This window comes from Palaemon carinicauda, chromosome 1 (assembly GCF_036898095.1).
Source record: "Palaemon carinicauda isolate YSFRI2023 chromosome 1, ASM3689809v2, whole genome shotgun sequence".
Classification (NCBI taxonomy): Eukaryota; Metazoa; Arthropoda; class Malacostraca; order Decapoda; family Palaemonidae; genus Palaemon; species Palaemon carinicauda.
The window spans coordinates 243614250-243629620 of record NC_090725.1 but is presented as its reverse complement, the minus strand read 5'-3'; the positions used below and the strand labels follow the sequence as shown (position 1 = coordinate 243629620).

Here is a 15371-nt window from a genome sequence, read left to right as displayed (position 1 = left end):
AATGTCCCAAAAGTAGAGAAATATATGAAAAAGGTTATTCAAGTGTTTCAATGATTTAGGAGTAAAAATTTAGAGAACAAATCCTTGGCTAAATCAGTTGACTAAATAAAGGATATACTGTACAATTTCTTGGCTGACTCAGTTTACTAAATCAAGGACTTACTTTATACATAGAATCAATGCCAGTAAGGAGTGTACAAAATTAACCCTTGAGAGTAACTAACATATCACTCACCATTATCTAGAATATACTAAATGCACAACAAAAAAATATTACACTGCCTATACAAAACAAAAAGATTTTAACCAGAAAAAGCTGTTGTTATACTATTTTTTTTCTTTGTACCATGCATGATGGTAGTGAGACAGCAGGGAAAAACCACTCACCCAACAATAGTAACACTGCCTAAATGTCAATAAAATTGTCTTAACATGTAGTATCTGTACTAGCATGCACAAGTGAAAACAAATGATGAGTCTTGAAAGAAATATTTGCTTGCATGACTAGCAAAAAAAACCTTAATAGGGCAAAAGAATCAATCTATAAGGTCTAAAAGGATAAACTTCCTATCAACAAGCTTGGCATATAGAAGCTTTTGGCTGCCTGGATCTCAAAACCTGTAAGCCACATGCATTTTGCTGCCTAACAACAAAATACAGTATGATGTTCTTTCCCATTTAGACTGAAATGTCTAGGATTAGTGTAGACCAAGAATGTGAGCTACTTGTAAATAATGGATTTCTTGTGAAACCATTTTATTTTACAAACCAACAATGTTTAATAATAAAAATTGCACAGTATCTTAATTTCCCAAATTATATTGAACTCCAGTCATTAGAGGACTTTCATGCCATAGAAGTTTTAATCAAGGGAAATAATTTCCTAATTTCCTGATTACTCCAAATACAATACCCACTAAACATGATACAATACCTTTAATGCTTGAGATCACCAGTCTATTGAGATAGGACACAACACTAGATGCAAAGTTGGTATCATAACCATAAGTTTCCCTGATAAGATCATTTGCAGTAGTTTTAGTTTTACGGGTGGAAAGGCATCCCATTCACTAGTTACATTAATTTTCTATCAAGCAGTAAAATTTATAAGTAGTTCACAAACTGCCAGTACCTCAATTTAACAGATAAAAAGGAAAACTCTGACAAATTCGGATTAAAAGTAATACAATTACAAGAGATGAACTAACTGCCCTTTGCTACTATTTGTAAGCTAGAAAAGTCCATAAGAATCACAAGTCTAAAGGGCACCTAATAACCAAAAAATTCAAGTTAACTTGTAGGTAGTAATTCAAACCTTTCATGTGTTAAAATCAGGACTGGTTACATCATACATTTCAAAGGAACATACTGTATTCATGATTTTAAGACAAATTTAAGGAAGTAATATATAGTCATTTCAAACTGAAGATACACACCTAACTGAGTTTATGGTTTCTCAAGAGTTACTAATAAATCATCCTTATCATCATCTGTTTTCCCACCGTTACCAGTACAATTACAGGTCAGTTGCTTGACGCGGCCTCTCTAATGCCTTCTATCAAAGGAATCCTCTTCCACCAGACTTCTTCTTTCCATATTATCCTTCAGGTTCCCTTGCCATCTAATTCTCTGCCTTCCCCTCAATCTTCTCACCCTAAGACATTCCTTCCAAGCCCTCCTCACTCCCTCCCCACCATCCAACCTCAATACATGCCCACGCCTTCCGTTGTGGTACTCTTACTACCTCTGTAATCTTTACTATGCCTGCCATTTTCTTATTTCATCATTTTTTTACCTTTCAATCAGTGATATTTCCATAATGTACCTCAGTATTCTCATCTCTGTTCTTTAAAGATATGCTTCCTCTCTTCTTCTTAAAAGCTCACGTTTCCGAACCCTGCATTAACACTCGTTTCATTACTAGATCTTTACTTTAAGCATGATTGACATTTTCTTATTACATTCCACTCCTGCTACCTCCCTCTGCTTCCCTGCAGCTGCTTTCATCGTATTTTCAACTTAAGCCTCACATCCTCCCTCCTGCCTTATAGTAGATCCTAAGTATATAAATTGTTCCACCTGTTTCATCACCGAACCTCTATTTTCATGTACATTATGGTTATTCTGCCCCTATCTTACGCATTTATTCTCAAGCCAACTTTCTACTATCAGCAGTAATCACCAACTCATCTCCATATAGCAACTCCCACAATTCTTCATTTCTGATCTCTTCACTTAACACATCCATGACCACCACAAATAAAAATGGGCTTATTGCTGACCCCTGGAGTAAGCCAACACTAACTTCAAAGGTTTCCGTTTTCCCAATACAGTAGCTGTTATCACTTTTGTCCTTGTTCTTTAGTACATCATCTCTACCATTCTACCCAACTTCTCTTGGACTTTCATCTTCATCAAGCACCAAAACATCCCTTCTCTTGGTATTCTATCATAAGCCTTCTCTAGATCTACAAAAGCACTTAAGAGCTTCTGGTTTCTCTCTAGTTACCTTACTATAAAGATGGCATCCACAGTCCCTCTTCCCCTCATGAATCCATAGTGCTGTTTCCCAATCTTTACAATATCTCTCAATCTCTCATCTAAGACCCTCTCAAAAATTTTCAAACCATGCTCTTTTAGTTTAATTCCCTTGTAGTTACCACATTCTGACATTACCTTTCAGCTTAAATATAGGTACTATTAGACTCTCCTCCAGGTCTTTAGGCATGATTTGCTCTTAATAAATCCAGAATCCCTTCTTCCCCTCCGTAGCTAGTATCTTGTCCAAATTACCTTTATACCCATTAATAAACAGTTTCCAGAAACAACATTCTATTAACAGATACAATACCATAGTTAATACTATACTGTATGCATAACATACTTTCTAATTATAATAACTACTAGGATATAAGAGACATGAAAATTTTACATATTACAGCTAACATCTACATACTTATTTCATGCATTGTGCAGTAAAGCAGCAAGCAACAGAACTAATAAAATTCTAAATACAGTATCTACACAGGAAAAACAAATAAAACAAAATTAAGACTAACTTACCAATAACCACATCAGCCAAAAATATGTAGAGTATGTAGAAAATATGGCAACTGCAGATGTCAGGATTATGAGATCCTTCACATGTCTGTAAGTGAAAGTAAAAATGGAGAAAAATAAAATTATTCGAAAAGTGAAATATTTAGAGCTGTGCTAAAACACATTTAACAAATTTGTGAATCAAAGTTCATAGTGCATCCCCAGTAATGGATATGTCTTTTGCCATTACAGATAATATTAGTTTGCTAAATATCTGCTTACTTTATCATAAGATTCTTTGTTGAGTATTGTAGTGTAATGGTCCTACAGTACTTGATATAAGCCTTTAATCAACTATCTGTATCATCTCAGGAACATCAGGTGGGAATAAAGATAAGGGACCCTGGCATGGAAAAAAACTGAAAAACACAGCATCTGAAGCATCTACATCTCAATTACATTTACTAAATTCAGGTATAAATTTTCTTTGTAACATATCCCAAATTTAACTAATTTTCTTTATCAGATATGTATCAAATATGAGAGAGAGAGAGAGAGAGAGAGAGAGAGAGAGAGAGAGAGAGAGAGAGAGAGAGAGAGAGAGAGAGAGAGAGAGAGAGAGAGAGAGAGAGACTGACTTTCTTTTTAATTTATTCAGTAGTCTTAAGTGATACCTGTAATTCTAATAAATATTAATTTTTTTGTGCATCACATCTCGAATCAGTATGTCTCTCTTGAACTATGAGCATCTTTATTAACGACATTTAAGTTTTGGACAATAGTCTATTAATAAAAGATAGCCCACAAAACTGATTTAGTACTGTGCCTTTCATAATCAGGAGTTATACGAAATATACCTTTACAGATCTAGTAGGTCATGAAAACCTTAATTCCAATTCCCTGTCAACTACAACACCCAAGATGGGAAGGTACCATTCCATAGTAGCATCTTTACTGTAACATAATTTTTGGGCCTCTAGTCAATAGAGAAGATTTAACTTACAATTGCTTTCCCATTAACTAAGCCATAAGCTAATGCCACCAGAAAAAGAATTTTGACTGCTAATTTTCTTACATCATCATTACCTGGAGGAGGCTTTTTAATTATGAAGGCTTTAAATACCTGTGCTACAACATTATCAGTAGATATAAAAAAATTCAATATGTTTCAAACAGAAACAAAGACCAATATCTCCTTTGATAGGAGAACTTGACAATTGCTTTTCCCATAATAGCTGAAATTGACAATTTCTTCTCATACAAACAAGGTAAAAAAGAAGTTAAAAAAAGATATCAAAGTTATTCTTGGTAACAGCAATACCCATACTGATTCACCAAACATAAACGTTTGTCACTGGAGCTATAAAGGTTTGTCCTTTGACTTTCATTCTGAAGTCAAAATCAATAGCCTTAAGTACCTTGAGAACACCCATCCTTCCAAACGCAGTGAAAAGTCTCCTTGGAGCTAAACGAAGCATGTGGGACACTGGATGCTGTACACGAGATGTCAGGGTTTGGATCAATCCTGTTCGAGTCTTAACACTTTGGTATTTGGTATTGCTGACATTTGTGGTGGATACAAAACAAGTTCTAAAGAGGCCAGGAGGGGCTAGGTGTGATATCCTTTCATTCAGAGATTTACTGAGCATATTTACAGTTTGGATCAGCTGTATGGGCGTTGGGAGGAAAGGTAACAAGTATTTATAAGCTTTCAAGCTATCAATACTGCATCCAATGCCCATGTACCGGGATCTGGTATTGGATGGCAGAAGGCTCCTATCTTGTTATAACGCTATCCTTATAGAACAACACAGAAAAAGCTTTACTAATAAAGAAATGGAGTTTTATAAAAAAAAAAAAAAAAAAAAGGACCTCTTTTCTGTCACAAATAAATAGTTAATAAAATGACAAACTTATAACAGAGTTTGTATTTTTCCTAACATGCAAACCCGAATTCTTTACTATAGGAAATATTCTAGCGCAAGCTGGAAAACACGGCAGAAAAACCTTAACAAGTTAGGTAGTTATCCACCTGTTAGAGGTGGGGGACCGCTGGTCGGTAGCTACTGTTTACCTTCAATCGGATTCTAGCTAGGACTATTCTAAAGAGCGGTGATGGAGGGAAGATTTGTGTAAAGAATTCGGGTTTGTATGTAGGAAAAATACAAACTCTATTATAAGTTTGTCATTTGTTCCTACACCAATACAAACCCTCATTCTTTACTATAGGAGACTTAATCCTGAGGCTAGGGTGGCCAAGGAGATCCCTATTCATAGGGAAGATAGTCCTCGTTCTAGACTCTCTTGAAGAAAAAATCTCCCGTAAATCTTTGTTCTTTGTAGATCCCCATAATCTTAGCACAACTGAAAGTTTGTAGCTTCATGGAAACAAATGTTTCAGGATGAAGTGGGTCAGGAACATTTGACTCGCACCACTTCATACTTTGGATTCACCCGATCTTGAAAAGGGGAAACCTCGTGACAACGAATATAATTTATATCCTGTGAGAGGAATCAGATGAGTTTCGTACATTATTTCCATTAGCAAGTCCAGCTGAAACTGGCTACAAACTAGGATCCTCAGATGGGAGGGAGAAGGAAACAAAGAAGATAGATGGATGTCCTTCTTGAAACCTAGTGTAACACAGGATCCTCAACCAATGGCTACTGTCCCCTGAAAGGGCGTCCGGTAGCTACAGCACCTGTTGACCTGCCACAATAGGCCCTATAGAAAAGGTGTCAAGAGACCTATGTGTCACGTCACTCAAATAGTGAGCAGTGAATGTAGATTGCCGTTTCCAGACCCCACCTCTTAAGACTTGGGAGACTGAGAAATTTCTCTTAATTGCCAGTGAGGCAGCCACTCCCTTAGCTTGATGGGCTTTGGGTTGTGCTGCCTCTGGGTCTCTGTGAATAGCCCTCACAATAACTTTCTTGAGCCAGAAAGAGATGGTGTTGCGAGAGATTCTCTTCTTTACCTTGTTGGTACTAAGGAAAAGATGATGGAGACGTGGTCTGAAAGGTCTGGTGCGCTTCAGGTATTTCCTTAGCGCCCTGACTGGGCACAGTAACAACTGGTCTGTATCCTGTGTTACCTTATTGGGGCTGAAAACTGAAATTCTCGAAACCTCTCATCGGCAGATGAAGGATTCTGAGCCTTAGCCATAAAGCCTGGTGCCAAGTTGAGAGAGACTTCCCTCTATCCCCTAGAATGGGTGACATCGTAAGACAGACCATGTAGCTCACTGACCCTTTTGGCCGAGGCCAGAGGTACCAGGAAGATGGTCTTAAGGGTCAGAAAGTAGTCTGAGGCCCAATTTAAAGGCTCATACGGCGGACCCTTCAAGGAACGTAAGACCAAAGACACGTCCCAAGGTGGTGGTCTAATCTCAACTGAGGGGCAAGATCGCTCAAAACCTCGATTCAACAAGACGATATCTTCCGAGGCGGAGGGTCAACCCCTCTCAGTCTACAGATAAGGCTCAAGGCTGAGCGATAGCCCTTAATCACCGAGACTGAAAGAAGCTTTTCCTCCCTGAGGTACAACAGGAAGTCCGCCACTAAAGGAAGAGAGGGATCGAGTGGAGACACGCCTCACCCTCTACACCAAGCTGCAAACACACTCCATCTTGTTTGGTAGAGGTTTGTGGAAGATTGGCGCAGGTGCCTGGACATGTGCTCAGCCACTCTCTCTGAGAAGCCTCTGTGTCTGAGGAGTGACTGGACAGCCTCCAGGCGTGAAGCTTCAGCAAGGGTATTCTCCCGTGGGGGACACCACTGTGTGGCTGTGTCAGCATTAGGGGTTCCAGAGGTAGAAACCTTGGAACCTGAACCAGAAGGGAAAGAAGGTCTGCGTACCCTTCTCTGATTGGCCATGAGAGAGCTATTAGGGTTAGATTGCAGTTCCCGGAGGTACCGAGTTTGTTGATCACCCTTCTCAGCAGGCAAAAGGGTGGAAAGGCGTATGCGTCCAGGATGTCGCAGGAATGTTGAAGGGCGTCCTGGAGCGGTGCCTGATGATTTGGAACTGGAGAACGATAGAAGTCGGAGTGTCTGGAGGTAACGGTGAAGTAGGAGACCATGTTACCGTTGTTGCAGGGGAATGCTGAGCGCTGGATAATGGCGCTGCAAGTGCCTGACCTTGCGTGGATGTAGATGGTCTAGGAGAAGGCGACCGAATTATCGGCGCTGACCTAGCAGAATTTGTAGAGATTCCTCTCTTTGAAAGATCTGAAGGACGAGGTGGAAGAGGCCGAATTGATCGGCGATTTGGCCTTTTCCTTCTGCTCTCAACCGAAGAGAAGAAGGGTTGAACCCCTGCGTCCTCTTCTGAGGTTTTCGAGAGGCTCATAATCCCTAACTCATTAGGGATCAAGGGAACCAGGAAGGTTGTCCTGTCTGAAAAAAAGAGGGCGAGGAGATTGACTCCGCGAGTATATGACCAGAGACTTGCGAGATCGAGAAGTCGAAGGGCGAGAGCGATCTCTCTCTGATGATAAGGAGCGAGAGCGAGGAGAAGCACTCTTTCGGACTTTCCTAGAGCGATCGGAGACCCTCAAACTAATATGTGAAGGAGAGGATTCTAGGTCAGGACGCGCTTTGCCCTTGGCCGCGCTCCTGGTGCAATTAGATGAAAAATCGTGGGAAGCACTTCTCTTAGGGAAGTGCTTATTACGCTTTGAAGAGCTCTCTTACGAAGAACAGAGAGAACGTAACGTAGCACTTTTTTTTTTTTTTTTTAAGCACTTAGAGCGCTTACATGATTCCTCGCGAGAGGAAGACAACAGCAAGGCAGAATGATGACGAGAGGAAGCGCTCCTTTTAGGTTTGCACCGAGAGCGCTTATAGTCTCGAGGCGAGATATCTCGTGAAGAGACAGAAGGCGAGGAAGAGCGAGAACGATGATGTCTCTTTCTATATCGCCTGTCTCTCCGGCGATAACGTCTAGGCGAAGGAGATTGAGGTCTCCTTTTCCTCATCTCTCTCTCCCTCCAAGCCTCCGAAGAGGGCAGGAAGGATGAGGAGGAGGTACTGCGATGTTTGCGCTTGTGACGCTGTAATATTGTAGAAGCACAAACGGTGTGAGAAGTAGGCGCCGCCGGAGCTGAAGTTACTACATCCACTGAAACTTCAGCGGGCGCCGACTGAGTTGAAGGGAGGTAGGCGAGGTCCGGAACTCCCGAGGGGTCCAAAACAGAAAGGACCTGAGGCACAACCTTGCCTGCAAGGAAATGGCTCCAAACTTCCTCTGAAGGAGAACCAGGAAGTCTAAGGGAAGGCCATACAGTTCGTACATGATCTGGAATGGAAGTGGTAACGGGGCCATTCCCGGTGGCAGAAAACATTGCCCCACAAGGGGAGGCAACGGGATCCACCTGACCAAGAGGAATGAGTTAAATCAAGGGTGCCACTCTTCCTTGACTTTCCCCCGGAGGAGGGAGGCAAGGAAGATCCTGAAGGGAGAGAACGAGAGGCCGAAGAAGAGGCCCGAGACTCCTTACCTTTCGACGGCGAACCTGGAGGTAGGCGACCACTCTATACATACTTGGCAGGGGGAGCCTTCGGAACACCTACGACCTCTGCACCCAGGGCATAGGGAATGAGGATCCACCTCCAGCGGCAACATAAAGGGGCCACAGGATTTCGAGGGTACCCCGGGACACTTCCTCATAATATAGGACATCACATCTAACAAAGAAAAAGAAAAAGAATTAATCAAAAACACAAAAAAGAAAGGCTAGTCTGCCAGTCAAACAAAAGCAGGAGCAGCAGTGTTACCACTGCAATGGCTAGAATTCGATTGAAGGTAAACAGTAGCTACCGACCAGCGGTCCCCCACCTCTAACAGATGGATAACTACTGTACCTGCCCGGTCGTTAATGACCTTGTTAAGGTTTTTCTGCATATTTTCCAGCTTGCGCTAGAATATCTCCTATAGTAAAGAATGAGGCTTTGTATCGGTGTAGGAACAAATATACCCTATAGTAATGGGGGCCACCCTTTGGGAACTGAGGGTACTGGGTGGGGAAAATTTACTGGGGAATCAATAAACAATGGTAAAACTAACCTTTTCTTCTCTAAACATTTTTTCTGTGGGATGCATAAAAATCCACGAAAAATAACACAAGATATTGGCATTTTATGCTCCCGAGTTATTTCAAGTTTTTTTTTCTTTACATCCTACTGTTCGCATGTATCCACGTGTAAGGTAAGCTATTATTTGTAATTCACTTTTAGAACCCCGTTGTAATTACAATGTTAGTGCATATAAACAAACAAAATAAGATGGGGCATTATTTGTTAATTACTTTTAGGGTTTGCGACCTGGGAAGGGGGATCGGGGGACATGCCCGACTAGGTCTATGGCCTGGAAAGGAGGGTCCGGGGACTTGGCCCCCCCAGTCAATCTATAACCTGGGAACTACTAGGTTAGGTTAGGTGGGGTGTGTATTAGGTTTTGCGGCCTTTTGATGAATCTTGAAATTCATATTTTAATTTAGGAAAATTGTCATTACGAGACACACTATTTTATAGTGTGTTTGCAATGAATTTCATCTCATTTTCAGTCGTAAATAATCATGTTTTTCCTGTTTTCCCTCACCCAAGGCCCCAGTTCCCATCTGTGTCCATAAGGAAGGGGGGGGGGGGAAATAATGGGAGAATAGTTTATTTGTGGTGGAAATAAAGGTCAAATTCATTGAAAGTACATAACTGTATTTACTGTAGGGAAAGTTGTTTTTTCTATTAGTAATATTGTCCCGTGTTAAACTATAATTTTACCAATATAACGACATATTGCAAACAAGCCCACATTTGGCATTCCCCACTACTTCCAGAGTTCTAGACACTTAAGAATGGAGAAAAAAATACTTTGGGAGAACCCCTCTCTTCATTCGGGTATATGTATGCTAAGCTAGTTGTACTATCTAAAACTTATCCCTATCTTGGGAATCGTTGATCGGGAATCGGCAATCAGCAAGCTAACAATCAGCAACTGACGAGCTAGCGATCGGCGTTTGGGTGTTGAAGGATCGGCGATATGGTGATCAGTGATCTATCTGACAATGGCTGAACTAGAATCGGCGCTCAGCTAACGATTAGCTATATTAGCAATCGGCAAAGTGACGATTAGCGGTTGGCGGGTGACAATTGGCAATCAGAGAGCTGACAGTTGGGAATTGGAGAGCTAGTGATCGGAGATCGCCGAGCTGGTGATCAGAGATCTGATGATTGGCGAAGTGGGAATCGAATTGCCAATCGGCGATAGACGGGTTGGAGATCAGCAAGTTAACAATTGACGATAGATGAGCTGGTGATCGACGTCCTTGTAAGGAAGAGCATCTGCCTCGCGATCGTGTGTCTCGCCCGTGATCGTGAGCGTCTCACCCGTGATAGTGAGCGTCTCACCCGTGATAGTGAGCGTCTCACCCGTGATAGTGAGCGTCTCGCCCGTGATCGTGAGCATCACGCCGGTGATCGTGAGCGTCTCGCCCGTGATCGTGAGCATCACGCCGGTGATCGTGAGCGTCTCGCCGGTGATCGTGAGCGTCTCGCCGGTGATCGTGAGCGTCTCGCCCATGATCGTGAGCTTCTTGCACATGATCGTGAGCGTCTAGCTTGTGATCGTGAGCTTCTCACTAGTGATCGTGAGTGTCTAGCTCATGTTCGTGAGTGTCTAGCTCATGTTCATGAGAGTTTAGCTCATGAAAATGAGTGTCTAGTTCATAATCTGCTCCGAAGTGGAAAAAGGACAAATCCACTTCCCGTCGAAGGAATTCCCCAAATGGGCGATCAAAACAGGAGCAACCAATATCATCTGCCAACGTAAGCAATTTTCCTCACAAACAGGAAAATTTCCAAACAGCGGCTATGAAGAGATTCTCTCTCAGAAGGGGAAGTCGCAACACCCGGAGGCAAACTTCAGGGCAGCACTTTCTGGCTCTCTTCAACAAGCTCTATCTCAAATTGAAGGTTTACATAAGGTGTTGCTTGAGAAACACAGCCGAGACTTGTTTCTGGGTTCCCCCCCAAAAGGGATTACCCGAATAAAGGACGGAAATGGACGAATCCAATTCCTGCCGGAGGAATACCCCGAGGGAGACTGAACAGGTGAAGGAAGACTCTCCCGCAGAAGGGAGGCAACAGAAATCTGTAAGGCATCTGCCTCATAAAGAGGAACGTCTTGTTCGTGATCGTGAGCGTCTTGCACATGATTATGAGTGTCTTCCTTATGATCGTGAACATCTAGTTCGTATGAACATCTTCTAGAAGAAGAGCGTCGAGATCGTGATGACCTTCAATCTCGTGACTGTGATCGTCTTCTAGAAGAAGTGTCGAGATCGTGATAAACTTTGATCTTGTGATCGTGAATGCCTTGTAGAAGAGCATCAAGATCATGAACCCTTCGATCTCTGTGGCGATCATCCGATTGTCGAGAATGACGTCCTGAGGGGGTCTATCAGGAAGGAAGAGAAGATAATCGGTCTCGTACCGGTGACTGGCGAGCAGATGGAGAGCTGGCTATGGGCTGAAAATCATTCGTAGTTTCATGATCCGCAGCAGGCCAACGTTGTTCACGCAGGCTGGAGCGTTCCCTATATGGAGAGAGAGAGATTACGGATTGTTGGGGACGACGAGATCAGCACGTGGCGAGAGGACTCGTCATCAGCAGGAGGCCGTCGGATGCGCAAATGGAGGCGAGAGGCAAACCTCGAAGAAAGTTAAGGCATCAGCTGCAGCAGTAGCAACTGAAACAAAAAATAAAAAATTCTTCCCCTCAAGGGGGGAAAAACGTCCAACCGTAGACAGGAGAGGTTACCCCCGAGAGGCGCTGTCAGCGAAGAGGTCTTCCTTCCGATTAACTCGCAGGGGTAAGCGACATCAACATCTGAACGGAGGGGAAAAGAAGACCTCCCCCAAAGGCAGAGGCCAGGCTGCTGCGCTTGGAGCGGGGGAGGCCACCAATATACAGTTGTCCGACATTAACGGAGGGAAGAACATTAAGAAAAGGTTTCTCAGCTCTCGAGGACTGCCGCACGCTAACAAAATACATCAACATTACTCTGTAATGAAAAGAAAAAATTTTCATATATACAAATAAAAACACTCCAATAATGTTCAAATATATATACAGGTAGTCTCCGACTTACGACCGAGATAGGGACCGAGAGATGAGTCGTAAGTCGAGTTCGCCGTATGTCGAACTAGAAAAGTGAAGTTTCCGTAGATTTATTTTGATACGTTATGATTCGGCAATCATGTGGATCATATTTTGTCAATATTTTCTTAATGTCTATCATTATTCCATTTTCTTGTTTCATAGGATATCATATGCTCTATAAATGCATTTTTGTATTCTATTTATCAATTTTGGAAGCATTTTACAATCGAGCACTGAAAATTTTGTTTTCCTTTGGTTATGATCACCTGATCTGAAAGTGCCGCTACCTACCGTATCAAAATATGGCATACATACGTATGGCATATTTTTTTTTATAATTTCTTAACTTATTAGAAATATCTTCATGATGAATATTACATCAACACCAATATGTTACAGGAAATCAGTTTCCATACAATTCGTCTAATCACTAGGTATAATGCGAAATCATTGTAGCTCTTTCTGTGTGTGTGTGTGTGTGTGTGTGCGCTCGCTCTCGCAATCGCATACGGGTAGTTCATTTTTAAAGCTTCATACAGTATTCTAGTCCAATATTACTGTGTTTAATTGTGGTTTATTAAAGCGGGTTTATATTTTATTTTTCAATTTCTTGAGCATATCAATAATCAACAAATACTTTTGATTTACTTTCGGTTGGCATCAGCTGATCTCAAGGTCACGCTGCCGTATTACTATTATGAGCACATATATATAGTGCGAATAACAATGATTTATATAATTTTCTTGACATTCGAAATTTCTTGATAATGCATATTACATCAGCGCCAATATGTTATAGGGTATCACATTTTCTATACAGTTCGTTTATAGACCTTATTATTAGTTATAAAAGGAATATGCTCTCTCTCTCTCTCTCTCTGTATTTTGTTTTTAATTCAGTTGTATCTTCATTTTTTTTTTGAAAATTATTAAAAAAAATTCTATATATCATTATTCGATGTTTCAATTATGGGAATAGTAACGCATCGGAAGGAAATCACTTGATTTGCCTCTCGCCTTCCGCCAGAAATATGACGTCATCAGACTTTTTTTCTTAAATTTACGGTAAGTTGTACTAATCTTATAACTAATGATACAGACAACTAAAACACTTGATATCGTTACTGGGTGTTTCGATGACGGGAATGCTGTAATAAGATTACTCGGTAACAATGAAAGGAAATCATTCGGTTTGTCAGCGCACTTCCGCCAGATACATGAAGTCACAAGACATGTGACGTACAGTAAACTCTACGAAGAATGACTTGCAAAATATGTAAATTCATTTTTTTTGTTTCGCGCAAGAAATGAAAAGAAAATACTAACTTAACAAACAAAAGTATTTTATTTTAATAATGTAAAAGGAAATATATTATTTTCAAGAAAATATTTGCCCTATTTGTATATTTTCTTTAGATAAACATCGATCCATTATCAGAGATTAAAAAAGTAGCGTACAGTAAAATTTATGCTACGCAGTACTCATGACAACCGATACAGACCCACAAAATAGTTTGGATCGTTACTTTATATTTCGATAATGGAAATACTAATATTAATCGTTAGCCTATTGGAAGGAAATCACTGTATTGCCCGGACGCTTTCCGCCGGTGATGTGACGTCACCAGACATAACATGAACTCGACAGATATTAAAACTTTGCTTAATGTATTTTTAACTGAAAATAAATACTGAATATTAACAAAAGAAAATAATAATTTACCAAGATAAATCAGTTTATATGTATACAAGAAAATAGTTTATTTTCAAGGAAATATTCGTCCTATTTCCGATAAATTTACGACGTCATCACCCTGAAAAAATGGTCGTAAAGTCGAAGTCGTATGTCGCATAGGTCGTAAGTCGAGCAATACCTGTATAACACAATTAAGATGGAAAAAAGTTAAAGGCCAGTAAAACAGTTAGGAGCCAAAAGACAAAAGTGATCAGAATACATAAGTGTGTGTGAGATGGGTGGCCGGGTAAACCGGCTCCTCCTCCTACTCACTACCTAGGGTAGTTCCACTTCGCTAAAAAGTCTTATGGCTAATTTCAACTTTTCCGAATGAATATCCCTATAAATAACATAAGGTTTGTTAGTGAAGGAATAGCTCTTTTCTTCAAGATTAAATTTGCATAAGAATTTGTTTTCATTAAGGGCATCCAATAATGCCTTGTCTGTATAAGAAAGAAATTTCATCGTCTTGTCTATATTAGCTTGAGCCGATGGGTGTACCATTTCCTTAGGAAGAGCTAAATTGAAAGCTAGAGTTCCTGGATTCCAGTTTGTCTAGTTGACAGTAGAATTAATTTGCTAAAACATTCATCTCTTGCTTCGTTCAAGATACTTTGGCTGGATGAAGAGCCTTTCCTTAAACTTAATGAGTCTGATTTTGTGGAGAAGTCACTCGGCTTTATCATTCTCCAGTCATGTAATACTTCCTATCTGTTTTTTTCATGATATGGAGGAAACTATGTCAAATCTTTGTTGAATTTAGATCTTTCTGAAATTAGGTTAATTCTGTCTAAATTATTCCCGATAGAATTTCAATTCACTAATTTTGTCAATCTTTTCCTTTCTTTATGTGAGAGTAGTAATCAACCATTCTATGAAACGTGTGTTTACTGGCCTGTCATGAAGGGGAAGACAAATCAGAAGAAATGTTAAAGAGCATATTAGGTAGTTCAAACTGGCCATAACTACCTAACCTACCCTCAGGCGAAACATCTCGTCTATTCTTGATGCGCCCATGGACATCTTTACGAGATCCAAAGAGTAAGCAAGGAAAATTCTGGTCTTTGGCACTGCAAGTCACCGCCTCAAAACAAGGGAACATGCAAGAGGATGGCAGAGAAGAATAATACAGTGAGAATATCCCAATATCTAGTCTCTGTTCATCAACTTATCTATCCATTTAAAGGCTGATGTAGACAGAATTTTAGTCGTCCTTGAGAAAGAGACAAGAGCTTTACCACTTTTTTTTTTTAACTGAAAATCATGATGGAGAGTTTTGGTACTTTGTGATGGATCTTAAAAATTACAGGTAGCATGAAAACTCTGGGAGCTTTTAGTAGAAGCAGCATTTGAAACAAAGGCAGTAGGAGAAGAAACATGTGGAACAGTAAAGATAATAGGAAGAGGTAATGTTACAATAGTAGTACCTAAATTAGC

The 15371-nt window shown here is 40.6% G+C and overlaps 1 protein-coding gene across 1 annotated transcript in view; it reads right to left on the bottom strand.

Moving 5' to 3' along the window:
* The window catches only part of LOC137654634 (transmembrane protein 208), a 73201-nt gene that overhangs the window by 23832 nt on the left and 33998 nt on the right, over window positions 1-15371 (bottom strand). The window contains exon 4 of the mRNA XM_068388439.1: window positions 3064-3148. Within this exon, the coding sequence (XP_068244540.1) occupies window positions 3064-3148 (85 nt within the window). The remainder of the gene's footprint in view (window positions 1-3063; window positions 3149-15371) is intronic.